General features: G+C 37.7%; 1 protein-coding gene across 7 annotated transcripts in view; it reads right to left on the minus strand.

Annotated features, from left to right (window-relative positions):
• Positions 1–21,013, minus strand: part of LOC105468137 (SATB homeobox 2) — a 198,739-nt gene that overhangs the window by 53,516 nt on the left and 124,210 nt on the right. For all 7 annotated transcript variants that reach the window (XM_071073141.1, XM_011718171.3, XM_071073140.1 and 4 more), the window contains one exon: positions 2,922–3,134. In XM_071073141.1, coding sequence (XP_070929242.1) covers positions 2,922–3,134 — 213 coding nt within the window. The remainder of the gene's footprint in view (positions 1–2,921; positions 3,135–21,013) is intronic.

Genomic DNA, 21,013 nt, shown 5'->3' on the forward strand with positions numbered 1-21,013 from the left:
TTCCCTCATCTGTAAAATGGGCGTAACACCATAAAATGGTGACAATTGAATTCATGCAAAATGTTCACAATACCTAATACACAGTAAGCATTTTTAAAAATGATCATTCTTATCTCAGTATTGCTTTGTCATTATTAAGTACAGCACGGAATGCTGAACTGAATAAATAAAAAGAGACTGCAGGTATAATTTCAAAACTGAAATTTCTCCAATTTGTTTTTCAGCTACTAATAAAGTATAGATGGGGTCTGGAAAATAATCTCCCTGCATCAATGTCAAGCTGCCTGTGTACACTAAATTGCTGACTCCAACTAAAAAGCTGAGTCAGTGAGTACTCCTCTAACACTTATTCCCACAATAAAATCTGTACCATATTATGATCTTTACTGTTGAGATATGCCTGTAAAGAATTTTAAGTCGGTAATCATGAAATGTTTTAAAAGACTTTAATAAACTCTCCTTTCTCAATTTTTACCCAAGAGAAAAAGAAGACAATTCTAGAGAATGTACAAATGCAATGCCATGACTGTATTCTCAAAAACATGTTTAAATATTTATTTTTAAAAATATCAAAACTGTGAAATTAAATAAGAGATTTCCCTGCTACACCTATCCCTAAAGGACATCTTAATGAATTTTCTAGATGGCATTCCGGTCAAAATAAGCAAAATACTGACCCTAACTGTGTGGCCTTGTAAGTTGGTCTGGCACTGAAAGCTATTAGGTCTTTGAAAAGGTGCCTACAATACATAATCTTGTTGGGAAAATAGTACAAAAGAGCTGAAAACAAACACACAGACCTCTGTTAATTTCTAACAAGTAGAAGTAACTTTCTAAGAACTGCCTTGTTAAAAGGCCATGAAGTATGGCTGGGCTCTTCTATAATGGTTTAATGGACTTCGAAAGTGGCAAACATATTGATGAATTTAGCAGAAGTAAATATTAGTGCACATTAACAACTTGCCCAACTTACTAGCTCAGTATGTATGCCCTCAGATTTTTTTTTAAATAAATAAAAATGCTTGGTTATACTCATCCAAAGTAAGCAGTCAAGAGACTTATTTTTGGTTTAAACAGTAACTAAAACTCATAATTCACTAAAGATTGAAGTGTAAGTAACACAATTTGGCAGTGCATGATAGAAAGTAATCTTCAATTAAAAGTTTATTGCAGAGTATAAAAATATAAAAAGAGTTAAAATGTGTGAAAAAATGGATATACTTGAAAAAGCTCAAATATTTCTACTAGAATACAATTGTGCTTCTATGCTTAATCAGTTCCTTAGAATTTATCAGAAAACACAAAACCAAAGCTATAATATCTAAGCAAAACAACCTTTGGTTTTGAACCGCCCATTTTTCAGATTTGTATAAATGTATATCCATTAGGTCGGGCATGGTGGCTCACGCCTGTAATCCCAGCACTTTGCAAGGCCAAGGTGGGCGGATTACTTGAGGTCAGGAGTTTGAGACCAGCATGGCCAACATGGTGAAACGCCACCTCTACTAAAAATACAAAAAAATTAGCCTGATGTGGTAGCATGTGCCTGTAATCCCAGCTACTTGGGAGGTCGAGGCAGGAGAATCACTTAAACCTGAGAAGCAGAGGTTGCAGTAAGCTGTGATCACACCACTGTACTTCAGCCTGGGCAACAAAGTGAGACTCCTTCTCAAAAACAAACAAACAAAAATGTATACCCATTAAATATTGGTTTTGAGAATAACCACTCATACAGAACCTGCAACTATCATAGCAACAGTGAATGGACTGGCCTTATCATAAATCTATCGAGTAGTAAAAGTTTAGGGGAAGTAGGGGATAGGCCAGAAATGAGTAGGCTTGGATGTGAACTAGAAATGACCCAACTGCCTTGAGATCTTGACCCTTGAGTTAGGAGCTTTGACGCACACATTACTAGATGTATACACTTGCACGAAGGCCTAAGAAAAGAATACTTTTCAAGTGTGTGGAGAGGAAGAATGGAAGTCACCAAATTCTGTGGGGAGATGATCCTAGGATGGAAAATAATTAAGGCCTACCTTTCCACCATCATTTTCTAAAGGATCATTGAGTGACATCTCAGTCATTCTGATCTAGACACTGCATATGCATGCTTCCACTGCAAGTGTTCCTCCATTTTGTCTTTTTCAGATTACACAAAACAGAGCTTAAACTACCCTCTGCCCCTGCCCTCAGCCACCCTACGCCCCATCCACCCCAACCAAATAAACATACAATTTAAGGGAAAGCAGTGTGCTTGCTATGCAAACTCAGCTTCAACACAAATGTCCTAACTCCTTCTTCAGCAACTGAGCAGCTGCATATAAACATCCTAGAGCCAGCCCCTGTGCCCACTCCTACCTTCCCACCCCTCACATACCACTATGGAAGAATGGAACTTCCTAAAGGGACAGAAATAGAGTATGGGATCATATATGGTCAGAGGTTCATATCCTTTGACCAACACGTTTAGCGGATTAAGAAGTCCTTGAATTGGCCAGGCGTGGTGGCTCACGCCTATAATCCCAGCACTTCGGGAGACCGAGGCAGGTGGATCACCTGAGGTGAGGAGTTCGAGACTAGCCTGGCCAACATTGTGAAACCCCATCTCTACTAAAAATACAAAAATTAGCCGGGCATGGTGGTGGGTGCCTGTAATGTCAGCTACTTGGGAGGCTGGGGCAGGAGAATTGCTTGAACCCAGGAAGCAGAGGCTGCAGTAAGCCAAGATCACACTACTGTACTCCAGCCTGCGCAACAGAGCAAGACTCCATCTCAAAAAAATAAAAAAATAAGAAAAGAAAAAAAGGAAAGAAATCCTTGAATTATGTCTCTCAGTATTCAAGGGAAAACACAGTAACTAGTGAAGGCAAGATATTTCCAAGACAAAGAGTGAAAAATCCAGAGAGCAAGTTTCTCACCTGAGGGGTTCGGGAGGAGCTGGGACTGCTGGAGGCCGAGGAGACCATGCTCACATTGGGATTCATGCTCCGCTCCCTCTCGTCCTGGTAGATGCGATCTCGCTCCACTTCTGGCAGATTGAGGAAATTCTGCATGGCCCTCAGGTTTACTAGAAGAGACTGAGAGGCTGTCCGAGGGTCTTCTTCCTTACGCAGAATCTCAGACAATAATCCCTGATTAAATGGGGGAAAAAAATAGACCGAGTCACATTTGCAGGTATATGTGTGTAGTTTCTGTCTTCTGCCCCTCTCCCCCTTTGTTTGGTTTAACCAGCTCGCTGTGATGTCAAGAACCTCACACTAATTCCTTAGGGTTCTCCGGTATGAAGGCAATGTGCTTGCCTTCCGGGGGATATGCATTATTTTAGGACTGTTCTATTCTGACACTTTATCATCACTGTAATAATCATCGGTGTACAGACATGCCAGCTAGCAAGGTAGGCACTCGGGAAGAATTGTGAAACTGCAATTACCACCAGGTGCCTCCTACAAGTATTTCAGGAACTGTTAGAACTCTCTCTGCTTGAAACTGGGAACACTTGGCAGTCCTGCTTAGCTTTACAAATCTGCCAAGTTTGGTAAATTTAGTTTCGACATTTAAACAGCATGGTAGATTTACATCAGTTTTTTAAAAAATTGGCTGAATTTCTGTATGACCGGCCACTGTTTTCAATATAGAAATTTCTTATGGCAAAAAAAAAAAAAAAAAAAAAAAAAAAAAGACACAAAGCAAATGGCTAAATTGTGTTAACCCTCTGATAATTTCCCAATCCATACACACAATAGTTATCCTTACATATGTACAAAGGGCACCCAAATCTTTTATGAGATGTCTTCATGGGGGAAACCCTAATCTCACCATTAAAGCAATGAAAATGAAGTCACCTCTGGCGAGGGGCTGAGCACACCATAACAACAGTGTGCATGGAATGCTATGATGGGCCCAGATACTTTCTGAATGTGTGACTCACCCAAATAGAAAGATTTAAATAGGAAATTAGTGTTTTCATGTGCTCTGATGACAGAGAATTCACAAAGAAAGGGAAAATGCTGCCAAGTCTAGAGAAGAGTAGTATGGACTCCAGAAAAAGGCTGGAGATCTAAGGTGGGACGTTGTAGTCTTGTGGGTAGGTGCAGATCTGTTTCCATTCTGCACACTTGTTGGATTATCACACAGAGACATCACTTTATATTCCCAACTGCAGATCTGTTTCCATTCTGCACACTTGTTGGATTATCACACAGAGACATCACTTTATATTCCCAACTAATATATTGCTTCTCAGAGCAGTATAAGAACAGAGTTCAGGATTATCCCCCTGGGAAGAGCTGAGATGTTAATCCCATGTCTTAGAACAGATGGGCCAACTCAAATCATGAAAAGTCACTTCTTTAACTGTAGTAAAGTAGAACAGATGCCAAAGACGTTTCCACTCAGGTGAAAATTAATGCAAAGGAAACACTATCAGATTTCTAATATGTGGCTTAAATATGAAAAGGCAATGAATGTAAGAGGAATATGCTATCTCTAGTTGTCCAAAAATCTTCAAGGAAAGGTAGGTAATGTTTTAAAATAAAGCAATGCATTAAAATATAGTGAAGCAAATGCCAGTTATAGGAAGTGCATCACATAGCACTCCAAGGAAGCAATCACCACTCAGAACATCACATAGTCAATTTTACTACAAGGAACTTACAAGCACTATATCATCTGACAGTTTCACAATTTCAGTGTCATGTTACTTTGATTAGAGAAATTCTAATACTTGGTAGAAAAGCTACAGATCAGTGTCTTGTGTGTGTGTCTGTGTCTGTGTGTGTGCATGCATGCATGCCCAAAGAAGGGGAAAAGGTAGGATGTGTATGTAAAAATAACTGACTGGCACATGATTCTTAATCCAGATTTCTTGTCATGCTTTTAGAAGCAATGAGTGAGACACTTATCTTCCAGAAAACGTGATACAATCTAGGTATCCACTCTCTGAAATTAAAAGTCAGTTCTGCCTAAAGCTATCCTACTTTCTACTTGCACTAAGCAACCTGAAATATTCATAATGAATTTGTTTTGAAGATAAAAATCTTCAAATGAATATGCAGAGAAGCAACAGCAAAGTGGATTTCAACTTTCAATACCAGTAAAAAACACTAAGATTGATATTTTTTGAGTTTCCTTTAATGATAAATTCTGCATATAAAGGATGAGTTGGTCTTTTTCCTCTCTCTCCCTCCTTCCTCTCCCTTTCACTCTCGTAAATTTGGTATTTCAATAAATTTCAAATTACTAAAACTTGAAGAAGTTTTAGGGTCAACACGGAAAAAGTTTTTAGTTATTATGATTATACTCAAGAGATCTCAAAGGCAAAGTTTATAAACCTATTCTTCCCCTGTGAAATTATTTTAACAAGTTGTGGAGTTCATGATAGCAAAGATTTTGGATACAAAATAGTGACATAACAAAACTATTGTTCTAACAGACCATGGCTCAAAATTATGTTTGTTCATTCATAATCAATAAAAAGCATTAAAAAACACAGAGTGTTTTAATTTGTTTCTTGTTTCTTTCCATTTTGAAACTGTATAGCTCCTTCTACATTTTTTACATACTGGACAACCTTGCAGGGAAACTAATCCATCTCCAAGGAAAATTATTATGAAGAATCCTTGAGAATGACTGCTCATCCATTTCTGAGGTGAAAGAGACACAATATTTGTATTTTTAAAGGGTGGTGGAATATACTGTTTCCTCTGTTTCATTTGCCTAATTGAAGATAAAATCTCAAACCAACAAGGTAGCCAGTGTCACCTCCATATATTAACCCCAGAGAATCAGAACACTGCTTTAAATTATTTACTAAAACTCTCATCTGTGTAGGTATGGTCCCAAAGCGTGTTCTTTTCACCTCAGACATTTTCAATAACAAGTGGCTCACTGGTGGGCACAAGAAGAGTTTTAGTTGTTTTGTTGAGTCTTTTTCACTTGAGTTATTTATGTGCTTTCAACTATTTAAACTGGGATTTTCAAAAAATGTAGTCCAAATTCTTCAGGCTCATAAATGGAAAGTGAGTCTATTTCATTAGTTGAAAATCATCAGAGGAGAAAAAGATCAGAAGAAAATAGACAGCATAACTTTCATACACCACATATCACCCCACCTAATTATCAAGATAAGTAAATGTTTATCATATTGAAACTGTCTTGACTAGAACATAAATTAATAATTTATCTCACATAAATATTTCTAAAGCCCTTGCCACTATGTCATCTGGCATTTTAATTATCAACAAGCCAAGCTGGAGGTGTCACTTGGACATTCCCATTATGCAGCCTGGGATACAGAAAATGTGGCACGGCACCTGGGCACTGAAAAAAAGATGCACTTTTATGAATAGAAAGGTCATGAATATTGAGAATGTGCAAATGGAGGGAAATTAATAAATTAACCAGGATATAGCTTATTAAACTTTCATATCGGTAATCATATTAAAATATATTGCAAGTATTGAGTAAAGTGATCATTAAGTATTTTCCTCATCGTAGGCAACAGAACCTTCTCCAGGGACACATTAAAACAATTTCCTCCACAGTGGTAGCTGAGATCATGTAAGACCAGGAAACATGTTGACTAAAAGGAGCAGAACGAACATATGCACAGGGTAGAGAGATACCCTCCAAAATAATTCTTGGGTTACAAGTCAGTGGAAAAAGAAGGAAGTCAGGTAAAGAGAACCTCAAATTGGCTTTTTCCATAGCCTAATTAACATTTTGTAGACTTCATATAATTTCCAGGACCACCAAAGAATACATGAGTTTGGCAAAATATTCACTAAAAGCAAAATAATTCAAAGTACGAAATGAGCAATAACTTACTATAATGCCATCTAGCTTGCTCATAATTTGGCTTGCTTGCTACCTCTACAGAGACAACAAATAATTGGGGCTAATTGTTTGATGAAAACTTAATGCCCTTATTTTTTCTAATATTTTAAAATATCTCTTTATAACAAATTAAATGAACTTTACAGATTCTGAGTCTGTACTTTCTGTCAATGAGCTTTTGATTTCCATACTTCCTTAACAATTTATATAGTTGGCCCCAAATTGTTAACGTGTACGATATATGCTGATACTCAGAGAAGTCTGGGAAATGTTATCACGACGGGCTCTATCAAATTTACTTCCAAGGTTTTGCACTAGCCTTTGACAGCTTGTCTGGGACAGGTGAGAAATTGCCTCTGATGGGCCTTTAACCCTGTAAGAGAGCAATAAGAGAACCCACACCTGGGCCAGGTTTAGGAATGCTGAGCCTGCCATGTCACTCCTGACAGCAACAGTTAAAGTCCTTACTGACTAGATTTTAACAGATGTCCGTTCTTCGTGGCTCTCAGACCATAGGCAACTCTCTAGGATTAGGCTATATCTCTCATGGATTACCTCGGGAGCCCCTAAATCCAATATCTCCCATTGATTATCTAGGGAACCCCCAAATTCAATATACTTTGTCTCAAAAAAATAACAGATCAGTCTATTAATTCATTTCTTATTTATGATTGAATACAAAGTTCTGAGAGGGATGAATAGATTTAATAAGAGACAGATTCTGCTTCCCAGGAGTTTACCATACGATGGGAAGGAGAAGGTATTATAGCAGCACAATGTTAAAGATGTCAAGCATCATCAATGCAAGCCAGAACTAGTGTCACCTTGGCTCAAAGGAGGGAGAAAGTATTATCAACTGCAGGATCCAGGGAAAAATAATTGGAAGAGGTAAGACTTAACCTAGCTGGAACTTTAAATACAGACAGTACATGGATATAAAGTTACGAAGAATATTGGGCAGCCTGTGAAACTGTGGAGTTTTAGAACATTTGAAGAAAGAGAAACCACATGCTTACTCCAGAATACCAAGACAACCTCTGTTTCCTTAAAAGCTGTAAAATAAAGTGCAAAAACTAATAAAGTGGTAGAACATATTTTGAAGCAAAAATATAATAAGAGTCCACATTAATATGATTCTGAACTATTGGAGTATACACAAGCTAACCAGCAAACATTAACCCCCAAAATGAAGTGATATTAGATAATCTGTTCAGCCTTTTTGTCACCTGCAACAAATTAGGCTTTCAATATGCAAAACATCTTCCTTCCAGAAAAACAAATGATCATGATTCCATTTAATTGTAACTTAATGAGGCATAATTTATTTTTTAAAGTGATATACACCAGGTGTGTACTGAGGAAACTGGCCCAGACAAACCCTAGTACTCCCCTTTGGAAAAAGCCTCAAGCTAGCTAGAGACTGTTTGCCTTTCTGGAAATTTTGTTTCTGTTTGTGGCAGTTGAAATGAGAGGTAGAAATGGTAACTTGCAATGTTCATCTATTTACTAAAACATGTACCTTTTGAAGTAACTCGATCCAAAAAATATTCATTTATCATAGAAAGCACATAGTAGGAAAGTGTTAGGTTCCAATGTGAACAAAGATAAACATTCAAATGTCATGTAAATCCCAAAGACAGCTTAGATGTACTTCTGATTCCTATGCTAAAAGTAAAATCATATGCTGAGCACTTCTTTAGAAACATTTGAACTAGACAGAGAAAATAAGCCCTATCCCCTCATATAATATTGGAATTATTAATTCTGGTATGACACTCATCTTCAGAAATCAAGTTACATCTCTTTAAAGGTATATGATTCAGAACACTTATTAGTGAAAATGTATTTTAGTTCATAATTATATACTGCTTTAAACAAATAGTGTCATAACCAATCAGTAAGGTTAAAAAAAATCACATCCTCCCATTTTACAGATTAAAATTACAGAAAGCTAGAGGTGGAAGGAGCGTTGGCACTCATATGGGTCAACCATCCACCCTGCCCCTGGATAACCTATCACGTTTCCCTTGAAATGTCAAAAAAAAAAAAAAAAAAAGCTTCCTTCCAAATAAGGTCCCTTATTCCTCATGTTTCACCCCTTTTGTATGCTTGCTAGCCTTAATTTTCACATAATTCTGAAATATCTATGTCCAGCTGACAGGGAAGCAAAAAACTGGTAGCCTTTTAAGAAAACTATGTAATATCAAACCTAGTCTAATCACACAAAATGAACTCTTAAATTGCAGTGGTCAATTCAGAGTTAACCAAAGTGGCTAACTCAGTGGCATGGCTGTAGAAAGTACTGGTATTCTACTACCTGAAAGCTGACCTAACAAAATCGTTTCTCCCCTAACCTCCAGTCTCTCATTTCCTTCTAGATACTCATGAGAGGCATTTCCCCCTCTGTTCACAAATATTAACAGGTTTCCCTGGGTTCTGTATTCATAATCTACAACCCCACTATGAATCTAGCTGCTGAAATTCATTTGTGTAATGCTAAAAATACTTACCCCATCCCCCGCACCCCAGAGCATTGCTTAGCCATGAAGTCAGAGTACTTAGTCTGATTTGAATAAAAGGTATACAGGGCACAACAATGACAATTTGATTTTTATTATTAAAAATGATGTGTTAAATCCTCAAAGAAAATGTCGTTATTGCATTAGTTTAATAAAACCTCTCTTTTTATTACAATATTTCTTTATTAGGAAAGACAGCCTATGCATATGGCAGTTTTGTAGGATGGGGTGGATAGAATTGAGCATCTAAAGGGAATTAATGTATTCTGCAAATATAAATGCATATACAAAAGTAACGTTTGCAGACAAACGTTGTTACTATAGAGAGATAATCAGCAAAGCACTAAAAGACTAGGTATACATGTGTATATGTATGTACACTGCAGTTGGAAATACTTTCTCCCTCCTTTGAACCAAAACAGCAAGAGTTCTACTTCACATTTATGTGACATCTTTTGCACTGTGCTACTATAAAACCTTCCTGCCATGATACAGTAAACTCCTTGGGGGCAGAATCTGCATATTTTGTACTTAGCGGCTAGTTGGTAATATATAGGAATGGTTTAAGAAGGCACCAAATGCATAGTTTTTAAATTTCTGGGAGTGGGAGTCCTATCTTTGTTGAATAGCTAGCAGCAGGCCCTGGCAGGCTACATATTGAAAACATGACTCACATTATACTCAAGATCTTTTCATTCAGCCTGCTGAAAACAAGATAATTGAAACTGAAATTTTGGGTCATGCAAACTTCACTTTAGAGCAAATATTTTAGGTACCCCAAGTCTGTAATGTATTAAGTAAAACACTTGTCTCACAGATTTGTTTTTTGTGGATACAATACAATTTCACTTGTGCCAACTTTCACATCAGAATGCAGGACCCACGTAACACAAAGTGAGTAGATACAACAGAGCATTCTTGAAGCCAGAACGGTCTGTGTTCCCTTAACTGCAATACCTTTGACCAAGCCACATTGGAGCACATACAATAGAGGAACTTAGCCAAAACCAGATTCCTGGCAAATGTACTGTTTTTTGTTTGTTTGTTTGTTTTTGCCTACTTAATCTATGTAATGATTATCCCTTCCTCCTTAGTGTCTCTAGGAAGTCTTAGGTACCGGAATAAGAGGCTACACACAATCCAAGTCAAAATTTATAAAACACATTAGCACTAAAAAGTGAAAGCAAACAGAACTGAACAGGTTCCCTTTGGAAACGTTTTACTAGTAGTGTTCTTCAGCTCTGGGCACATACATGGTTTCTACTCACACCTCAAGTACCTGGCACTACCACTATTTCATTCACAAAGTTCTGGGCCCTTCTTATTCCTACTTTCCATGAGTGTTCTATAAAACAACTGTTGGCAACCTGCCCCAAAAATTTACTAGCTTTGGCTACTTTGTCAAAACATTGGCAAAAATAGTACTTTCCTAAAACAAAACAAAAAAATACATTTATTGAATATTTATATCTCAAATGTATCAGATGCCTTCAGATATAAGCAAAGCAGTCTATTAACACTTGAGTTGACTCTTTCTGAAACAGTTATAAAATGTTCTTTCCTGCTGAAATATTTCTGCATTCGTTTTAATTACCTTCAGGGTCAAAAGCATCTGTTCTCACATAGCACATGGGACACTTCACAGTCCTAATGATTTCACAAAAGGGTTACTGGTTTCAAAGTCTGTTTACCCCTTGTATCTCTGTGAAGAAGAGATTATGTCCTTCATCTTCCACTCTGTGGTAGCAGAAATGATTGGGAATAAAGTAGTTATGAGTGTGAGTCATGAAATCAGACTCGCTGGATTCGAAATTGGGTTCTAATTGGACAAGGATCAATTAATCTCCCTATGGCATAGTTTCCTCACCTGTAAAACCAAAATAATTCTGCTTCCCTTATGGGGTCCCCTAGAGAGCTTCTAACTGTATGTGATACATACTAAGAGTTTAATCAATGTTAGCCATCAGTAGGATGCCTACTATAGTTTCTGAATACTTAATATTTGATGAATAAATAAATACATAAACATCACAGTACAATTTTTATTTTACACCTACAACTTTAAATATTCAAGACACTCTTGTTATATTTTGCTAAATGTCTTCTCATAGAGAAGGCAGAAAATATAATAACTTTTAGGAAGTGGAATAATTAAAACTATTTGACATAGAGAAGGGTATAAAGAAAAATGTAATAAATTATATGATGCAAAATGACCACATGAATATTCTAGATAACACTAAATTAAGATAGTCAATTTATACTTCAGAAAAGTAAAACAACTTTTTTTCTCTAAGTAACTTTGCTATCTTTAAAAATCAGCTTTAATCTGTATCACTGTTCAAACATGGGTTATAATTATTAGTGGATCATAATTTAACATATCATAACTAACTTTCTATTATGAATTGGAATTAAAAACCTTAGAAAGTACCAAAGTGTTAAATACATGGTAAGAGCATTGTTCCATGAAGGATTTTTTTTTTTAATGAAGCCTTTGCTTTAGAAATACACAGATAGAAATGAGATAAAAGTAGAGACAGACACACAGATGTGTGTGCACATGTTCATCTGTGGGTGCGTACCAGCTCATGATGTAAAAAGTATTTCTTATAGGTACTGCAGTCAGAGAACTTTGGAAGTCAATTCTGTAGTCTATACTGACAATTTTAGATACAGAACTGTATATAGAATCGAAAAGACCTAGTAATTTCAAATTGATAACAATTATATTTTTCTCTCAGCATTTCTGGCCTTTAAACTTACTTCACTTTATTTGAGCAAATATGCAATTAACCCAAGGCCAAATGGTCATCATTTCAATAAATGACCATGAAAGGAAAACTCCTTGTATATATTTTTAAAATTGCTTTAATTGAGCAATGGTGAAAAATATACAAATAATGGGATTTAAAGCTAGCGTTTCCTTGTATATTTTTAATAAAAATTATACTGTAAATATAACATCACTCAGAATTTTGGGAGACTAGTTAAATAATACAACAGCGAACTTTCACATTAAAAGTGCAAGTTTCGGCCGGATGTGGTAGCGCACGCCTATAATCCCGGCACTTTAGCAGGACAAGGCGGGCAGGTCACTTGAGGTCAGGAGTTCCAGACCAGCCAACATGGGGAAACCCTGTCTCTACTAAAAATACAAAAAACTAGCCGGGCGAGGTGGCGGGCGCCTGTGGTCCCAGCTACTCGGGAGGCTGAGGCAGGAGAATGGCGGGAACCCGGAAGGTGGAGCTTGCAGTGAGCTGAGGTCCGGCCACTGCACTCCAGCCCGGGCAACAGAGCGAGACTCCGTAAAAAAAAAAAAAAAAAAAAAAAATACAAAAAAAATTAGCCAGGCATGGTGACACATGCCTGTAATCCCAGCTACTCAGAAGGCTGAGGTGGAAGGATCACTTGAACTGGGGAGGCAGAGATTGCAGCGAGCCAAGATTATGCCACTGTACTCCAACCTGGATGACAGAGCAAGACTCCCATTTAAAAACAAACATACACCACCACCACCACCAACAAAAAGTGCAAGTTTCTGCTGAAACATACTCACTAGAGGTGAAAGTCTTCATTGAGGATAGAGACCTCTATCTATGTGAAATGAGTCAATCATTCCCTATTAGAGAATTGTGAAACAAGCTTAAAAAACTTACCAAAAGAGAGTTTTCTTCAGTAAAAACAGAGAAGCCTGAATTTTCTAAAATAAGTCTGGTAACTAATTTTTAAGGACTTTGCACATTGGTCAGGGATGAAAAGAAAAGATATGCTGGGTGTGATTGCTCACGCCTGTAATCCCAGCACTTTCGGAGGCTGAGGTGGGTGATTGCCTGAGCTCAGGAATTCTAGACTAGCCTGGGCAACATGGTGAAACCCCATCTCTACTAAAATACAAAAAACTGACCAGGCACGGCGGTGCATGCCTGTAGTCCCAGCTACTCAGGAGGCTGAGGTGGGAGAATCGCTCGAACCTAGCAGGCGGAGGTTGCAGTGAGCCGAGATGGCACCACTGAACTCCGGGCCTGGGTGACAGAGTGAGACTCTGTCCTGAAAAAAAGAAAGAACAAGACAGACCAGTATGTCATCATGTTTGCTTCTTCTGATTCTCTTGCATGAGTTTTGTGAAGGAGGGAGAAAAGAAAGGTCTTCCTTTACATACAAGTCTCTATTTCAGGTGGATTTAGAAGTGAGAGGAGAGTTGCATATGTGTGACAGCTGCTAAATTAGCCTTCTCTGTATCCAGAGCACAAACAAAGCCATCATCTCCCCAAGTCTGTTCAGATGAGCCCTTTGACCTATGAATCCATGTTTTGTGGTTGAGAGTGCCTTAAAAAGGTGCCAATTAACAACAGTCTTATATGTGCAAGGGAAACTAAAGGAAACCTGCTACCTACAGGGCTAGCCTCAAGCAATCTAATAACTTTGAGACACTGCTATCCTGGGAGATATTAATATTATTATAATCTGTAAATCTATGAATTCAAGCCAGTGATCCTGAAATGAAAGACTGTTTATTTTGTGAAGCAACCAGTGCATCTCTTCCCACTTTATTAATTTAATGTTCTGAAATCAAAAGAGGGTATATTATTTACTTCAAAACTCAATAACGGGTTCATGCTTGATCTGTGGCATTTCATATTTACAGCTCATCTTTCAGTGGGTGGACTTCCTTTTTTCACAGGTTTCCTTGTCATTTTATAACCAGCTCACTGGACCATGGAGTCAAGACCCCTGGATTTACATTGTGTTCTATTACTCTATGACTTGCTGCGTGCTTGTATCTCTATTGGAGAGTGAGAAATAATGATGACTGAGACCAGATGTAGGCTGACAGAATTCTGAATACCTTAAAGGTCAAATTTTCTAGAAATATAAACTGTATATATGATTAAATTGTGCCAATCTTTGGCTAACAATATGTATAACTCAAACAAAGGAGTTAAAAGAGAAGTTTCTACTCCAAAAAACTGACTGGTAACACACTGAAGCTCAGACTCCTAAATATTTTGGTTGCCAGGATTTTCATGTTATTGCTACGTATCTCTTCCTAACTGTGCCACTTCAAAATATAATGTTTAGCAAGTCCTGAGTCATTTTAACCTTAATAATTCGGGGCATGAATATACTATAAACACTGTGTCAAAAAAGAATAAAAGCAAAAGCCATGCCATTTCACACGAATGTTTACATTTTAGTAGTTGACCTTACTGTCAGCTTTCCTGATATATCATTCAATCTAATTTTCCAATTCATTGAAAACATTCTCCAGTTGCTGAGTGACTTCATAAATTGTATTTATGATCCTTGTCTTAAGTTTCTTCAAATGATGTGGCTTTGATGAGTAAACTGCAGATTTTTTTGCAAAGTCTCATAAAAACTAAAAGTAGTCAAATGAGGGCAAGACAACAAAATGAGTTCCCAGAGGATTTTTAAAATCCTGTTCTCTATCACATAAAACCAGGATGCACGGCTTTCCCAAGCAAGGCCTTTGATGTAAGGTTGCAAATTACGTAACTCTGCAACTTTTTCAATGAACTGAAGGAGCGAGACACCAAATTAGAGACTTACTGTTACAAAAGAATAGCACATTTTGCAAAACACATCTGTACTTGCAACTGAAAACATGTTTCCAAGAACTGGCACAGAAGAACTACCTGAGACACAAAATGAACCTGAAACTTTCTTAATTATGGCATGATCTGCTAAGTGGGGGAGGAGGAGAGAACCACACAACATAATGAGTATGGCAAATGTTTCATTTTCAAATGATACAGTCTTCTTATTACTACTCCTTGCATAAGGATGTTTCCTGAACTCTGCCACCAAGGTAAGGAGACAGTGGTATAGAGAAGATATGAGGATCACACCTAATTTCCCTTTTCTAGCATTCTAATGCTGCCATTCACATGTGACAGGGCATCCGTTCCACTGGATTTAGCCTAGTTTGGATCAAAGCTTCCTCTACTTCATTTAACAGATTTGCTCAGATGGAAGGTCTCAGAGGAGAAACAATGTTAGTAAAAGGGAGATTTCTGAACATACGAATATGTAGGTCATTGGATTTTTAAATAAATTAGAGAATAGTTTATCTATTAAGGAAGATTCACTGTACATATTTTATGAAATCATGCTTATTATAGGTCAGTAGACATTCTACAAGCATCCCTCAGTAATATTAAGTCTTTTAAAATACTGTCACAAACCTTTCCATACTGGCATAAATCCCTGATTAATTTTTTAAAGTCCACAAAGTAACAAAGGGCAAAAGAATGCTTAAGGTTGGAATTCATAATCACACTGTCAAAAGGCAAAGATGTAAACAAATTAAATAGTCAAGCAACATATTTCACGTACATAGGCCTAGTAAGTCAAACTATGTCAGCATTAAAATAAATTCACGATATAAGCAAGAACGAATATGGAAAAAAAAGGAAACCTGATAGAGCTGCTTATTCCCACAGACACTATCTGCATCACTGCAGGAGCACAGGAGGAGTAGGGCCGAGGGGCAAAGGCACTCTCAAACCCACAGAATCATGTAATTCACCATTTAGACCCAGCAAGTACAGTTTTCATTTAAGTCAAGTTTGGCAAATCTCCTAAGGCCTTACATCCAACGTCTGTTTCTGTCTCATTTTTATTCACTCTCTCTCTCTCCCCCCACATTCAATATCCATAAGTCAGCCTGGGCAATATCAATATTGATCCATTGAATTGCAGAGCTATAGGGGGCATAGGTTTTAAACAATAATACTGATAATACTTTCAAAAGAAAGGAGTAAAAAATTCTACACTAGTTCCATAGTATCATATGGCTTTTGATTTGCAGAGAAAGTGGACATAAAACTATAGATAGGTTTTACTCAAACTACTACCCCATGGCATGACCAATTAGGCTAGAAATGGCATGGATCTATAATCTGGGATAAAATGCAGATCCTCAGATAGAGACTACTACACAAGAGATCCATTTATTAAGATGGACTTCCAAGGGAAACTGCTGAGGGAGTGTGAGGAGCAGGACAGGGAAGAGAAGAAATGCAAGCAAAGTCCCAGCTTCAGCCTGGGCCTGCAGAGTGCTCTCGAGTGGAAGTTATGCTTCAGAGCTGTCGCTACTACAGGAGGCTGGGAGCTGCCCTATTGTCATCCTCCTGTACCCAGAAGACAGTGGTAAGCATTTCCATCTCTGCCAGGACGAGCAAAGAAAATCAGTAGCCCAAACTGGAGAGCTGTTAACGGAAAAGCCTAACAGCAGACGCAGGCTTTCAGAAGTAAAACCGTGGGTGGGGTGGGGGCGGGGGAACATCAAAAACAGAGCAGGGATGTTATCTGCCTCAGCCTCCTCCAGTGTATAACACCCGTCTCAATTTGTGGCCACAGGTTAAAGGGTTTAGAAATGTATCATGGGATTGCCTGAATATTAATGACCAGGTCAGAAAATGCCTTATCACTCTCACCTTACTGTTTTCACTGGGTCTCATTTGCCATAAAAGTCTTCAGAGACACAGAAAGCAGGGCTAATCTTATCTTTCAACAGACTAGTAAAAAAAAAAAAAAAAAAAAAAAAAAGAATGGTGATACTTAGAATGTATTTTATATAAGATCATAATGACCTAATGGGTCAGACAGGACACAAGGCTCTGCCACACCCTGTGTCTAGAAACATGTTAGTCTCAGGCCCATGCTGGAGATCCCATATCCTGGCACTGCATGACCTCTAATGTGCTGTATTCCTAGCCCAGAACAAGTGACTCAATTTTATGTTCCTAGTTTAGACCGTATATGTTTTTGTTAGCAACCCAAAAGAGAAATGTAAAGATTAAAAAAATAATAATAAAAAATAAAATCATATTAGCAAAAGGCTGCCTATCTCTGACTCCAGCAGACACCATGACCTTGTCATGAAGTGTGGATAGGGCATCATTTTATCAAACAAATACATTTTATGTTCTTAAAAGACATATTTATTAAAATAAAAATAAACTAAAAAGAAGCTCTTGAAAATATGGTTCTATTCTCTTATGTTATTTTACATCATCAAATGATATGGTGACAATGAATCAGCCATAACAAGGTAATTAATAGTTTCTCTTTGGAAAACTGACATTTGAAATGTTATTTATTATGAATTTAAGTTTTTCAACTGGAAGCCTTAAACATGAAAAACTGGGCAGGGTTTTTTTTTTTTTTTTTTTTTTTTAACAGTTCCAGCTTTATTTGTAAATGTTTGCATATTATTTTATTATACACACACACACACACACACAATTTGTTCTTGGTATAACCATGAAGCACAAATCCAGGAACAAAAAATATAAGGTGACAAAATGTATTAAAATGCTTTTTATTGAATTTGATAATATATGAATAATAGAGATCATGAACTATTTCTGGAAAATATTCAATAGACTGAGGATATGCTACGATGTTTATTTTTGTTTATTATAGCTGGCAAGTCATTATATTATCCATAAATGTCTGACTCCACTCAAAAAAGTCTAAACATTTGGAAAATCTATGGCTGGTTTCATGAGGCATAATATACCATATTTTCCATTTAACAATACCGCTGGTAAAACCAGCTGCCCAGTCCTGCTGTTAGTGACTACAGTACATACAGCAAAAAACAATCTGCCCGCTGACCTCCTGCTTAAGTTCAAACTATGTCATTCTGTCAATACCATCTACCTTGATTAGGTTGGGCTTTATACACAACAGGTTATGATCCCAGAGGGATGAAAAGCTTTCCTAAATTAAAAGCAGAATTTTAAAAGGAAATACTCATACATTCCTATGCAGTTTCCATTTGATATCCTCAAGGCTGGCCCATGAACTCAAGCTCATGTTGATTGAAAGTGAATGTTTCTTTCTGGGTGTAGCCATCTTACAAATTTAATGGCAGCAGGAAAACAATAAAATGTGTTCCATGCTTCAATTAGACCTTTTATAACTTGGCACTTGAAAGATGGCAATGCCAAAGAAAAATCATTAATCCATAAAAATAGACAAAAAGGATTATATGGGAGAAGACAGACCTCCAGGAGTCTAGGGCCTTGGCAAAGTATACACTCTCACCAATATGATCTGTCTTTGTTTTGCCTCATTGTGAGTCTTCTCTTATGCTTCATGCTACTTGGATAAAATGTATACTGTATGTGCTTCTAAAATCCAAAGTAACACAACCATGCTTTCAATTTTATCCTTAGCCAAAGGAGCTGTATACATAACCAGGCAATAAAATGTTGGCTAGCCATGAAATGCCTGTTCATACACATGAATGATAGATGAACGAACACACACACACAACACACACACACAGAGAGAGAGAGAGAACTGCAAAATACAGAGCCAAAAGACAGATCCTTCTAATTTTCATTTTGCAGTAGTATGCAACAGACTTGGTCAAAAGGACCAGAGCCTTTCATAACCCCAGTCCAGATAACTATGGACACACAAATATTGCCCGAGTACTTTGAATCACGAGACAAAGTGGAAGAGTGATGTCTGGAACATGTAAGAGTCTCTCAGGACCTCTAAACTCATTTTCAAGTGATGTTAACAGACTCTGTCAATATTAGAATGTATAAATTAGCTAAGAGTCAAGGGAACAAGAGATTTTACCTCTCTTGGCCTCCTGCCATACCTAAAATGTCAGCACCAAACCTCAAACAATCCCACTGTGTTTCTTCCTCGCTCCCAGTCCTGAAGTTCCAGCACCGCTGAAGACCGTTACCAAACCACAATGATTGGTACCATCACCAGTTCATGCTGTGAACTTCCCAAATCCTGTGATCTCAAATTGACCCCCTATCATGTCCAAACTGTCCACCCACTCTGGCCTCCCTTTCAACACCAAATTTTGGAAAGTGTCATGTACTTACTTCTGCATCCTCAACAGTTAATCACTCCTTAACTCCTGAATTCTGGCTCCTGTCCCCACCACTCTAATGAAAATTATACTCTAAACTTCGCCAGTCTTCTCCCAACCAACTGCCAAATCTCATGACATGGTTTTAGGCCTCTCTCTCTTAACTTCTCAGCTTTCCACAAGTAGACAAGTCTTCTTCTGGAAACTATCCACACATGTCCTCTATACTCTCACTACTGTCTCCCTATTCTTCCATCTCTACCTGCTCCCATCTTCTGGCATTTCTTCTGTCTCTCTTTCCTGGGGCTAGTGCTGCCACTGGTGGTGGTGGTGATAGTGGTGGTTTCTCCCCTTCCATCCCCTGACTCTTCCATTTCCTGTCCCAGGCTCTGTGACAACATTTCTAATCTCTTGCTCTAGCCCTGATAATTCTTTCTTGCACCAAACTCATATTTTCAATGACTGTTGCACATTTTCACATGTCGTGAAGTGTTGAAGTCGGCCAACACTTCAACATCAAAATAACCCCATCTAAAACTATCACTTTAACCTTACTCCAACCACTCTTCCCACGTCTTCCTGGATTCCCTTCATAATTACACCTTTATTCTCAAGTCATCGGGCTTCAAGTTTGGTGTCAGTTCTACTCCTCTCTTTATCCATTTATACACTTTCTGTCCATTTTATTTCCAAAATGTTTCTTCTCTGTACCCTCCCCACCAGCCTAGTTCAAAACCTCCATACATTTCACCTGGATACTAGCAGCAGCCTCCTAAATGATATTCCTACCCCCTTGCTATCAAACCTCCATAAGATCTAATTAAGATGGTGGGAGCACAGCATATTCCTACATAAGACCTTTGATGGTTTCCAGCGCCTGTTAAAGTTCAGAGCTCTTGTCTTGGCACTCAAGGCCTTTTTCAATCTGTGCCATCCCTTTTAAGTTTTATTATCTACCTTTCTTATGAACTACCAACTATACTTGCATTTTTTATACTTGCAAATTGATAATAACTCTTTACAAGCAAAGAAAATATAAAAAATATCTTTACACCAAAAAGAGTAGTTTTTCCCATAAAAAGGTAAAATATATATAATGAGAGATAACCAAAACTTGCCACATGAGGCCAGTAAGAAAATCCCAACCATTAACAAAAACTCATTTTTCTTTTTTTTTCACTCTGTTGCCAGGCTGGAGTGCAGTGGCGCAATCTCGGCTCACTGCAACCTCCACCTCCTGGTTCAAGTGATTCTCCTACCTCAGCCTCCCAAGTAGCTGGGATTACAGGCACAAGCCACCACGCCCAGCTAATTTTTGTATTCTTAGTAGAGACGGGGTTTCATCATGTTGGCCAGGATGGTCTCACTCTCTTGACATCGTGATCTGCCAGCCGCAGCCTCCCAAAGTTCTGGGGTTATAGGCATGAGCCACCGCACTCGGCACAAAAACTCATTTTTCAATGACTCATTAATCATAGGACAATTTCAAAACTAATACAAATTAAAATTGCCTATACAACAGAAATACACTTCAATTCAACCAGAGATCCAACACACTTTCAAAAAAGAGAGAAAAACTGTATTAACTGACTTAACAAAAACACTATCTATTTAACTCACGCAGGATTGCTTAAACAGTATCTACAAAATTCTTACCTCAATGTTTTCTTGCAAAAGAAGTGGAAACCAAAAGTAAACAGACGACCCTCTTTAACAATGAACCACTGATAAATGTAAAATATTTATAACTGGTATAACATTTCACTTAGGTGCATTTTTTGAGTGT

The sequence above is a fragment of the Macaca nemestrina genome, chromosome 11 (genome assembly GCF_043159975.1).
Source record: "Macaca nemestrina isolate mMacNem1 chromosome 11, mMacNem.hap1, whole genome shotgun sequence".
Classification (NCBI taxonomy): domain Eukaryota; kingdom Metazoa; phylum Chordata; class Mammalia; order Primates; family Cercopithecidae; genus Macaca; species Macaca nemestrina.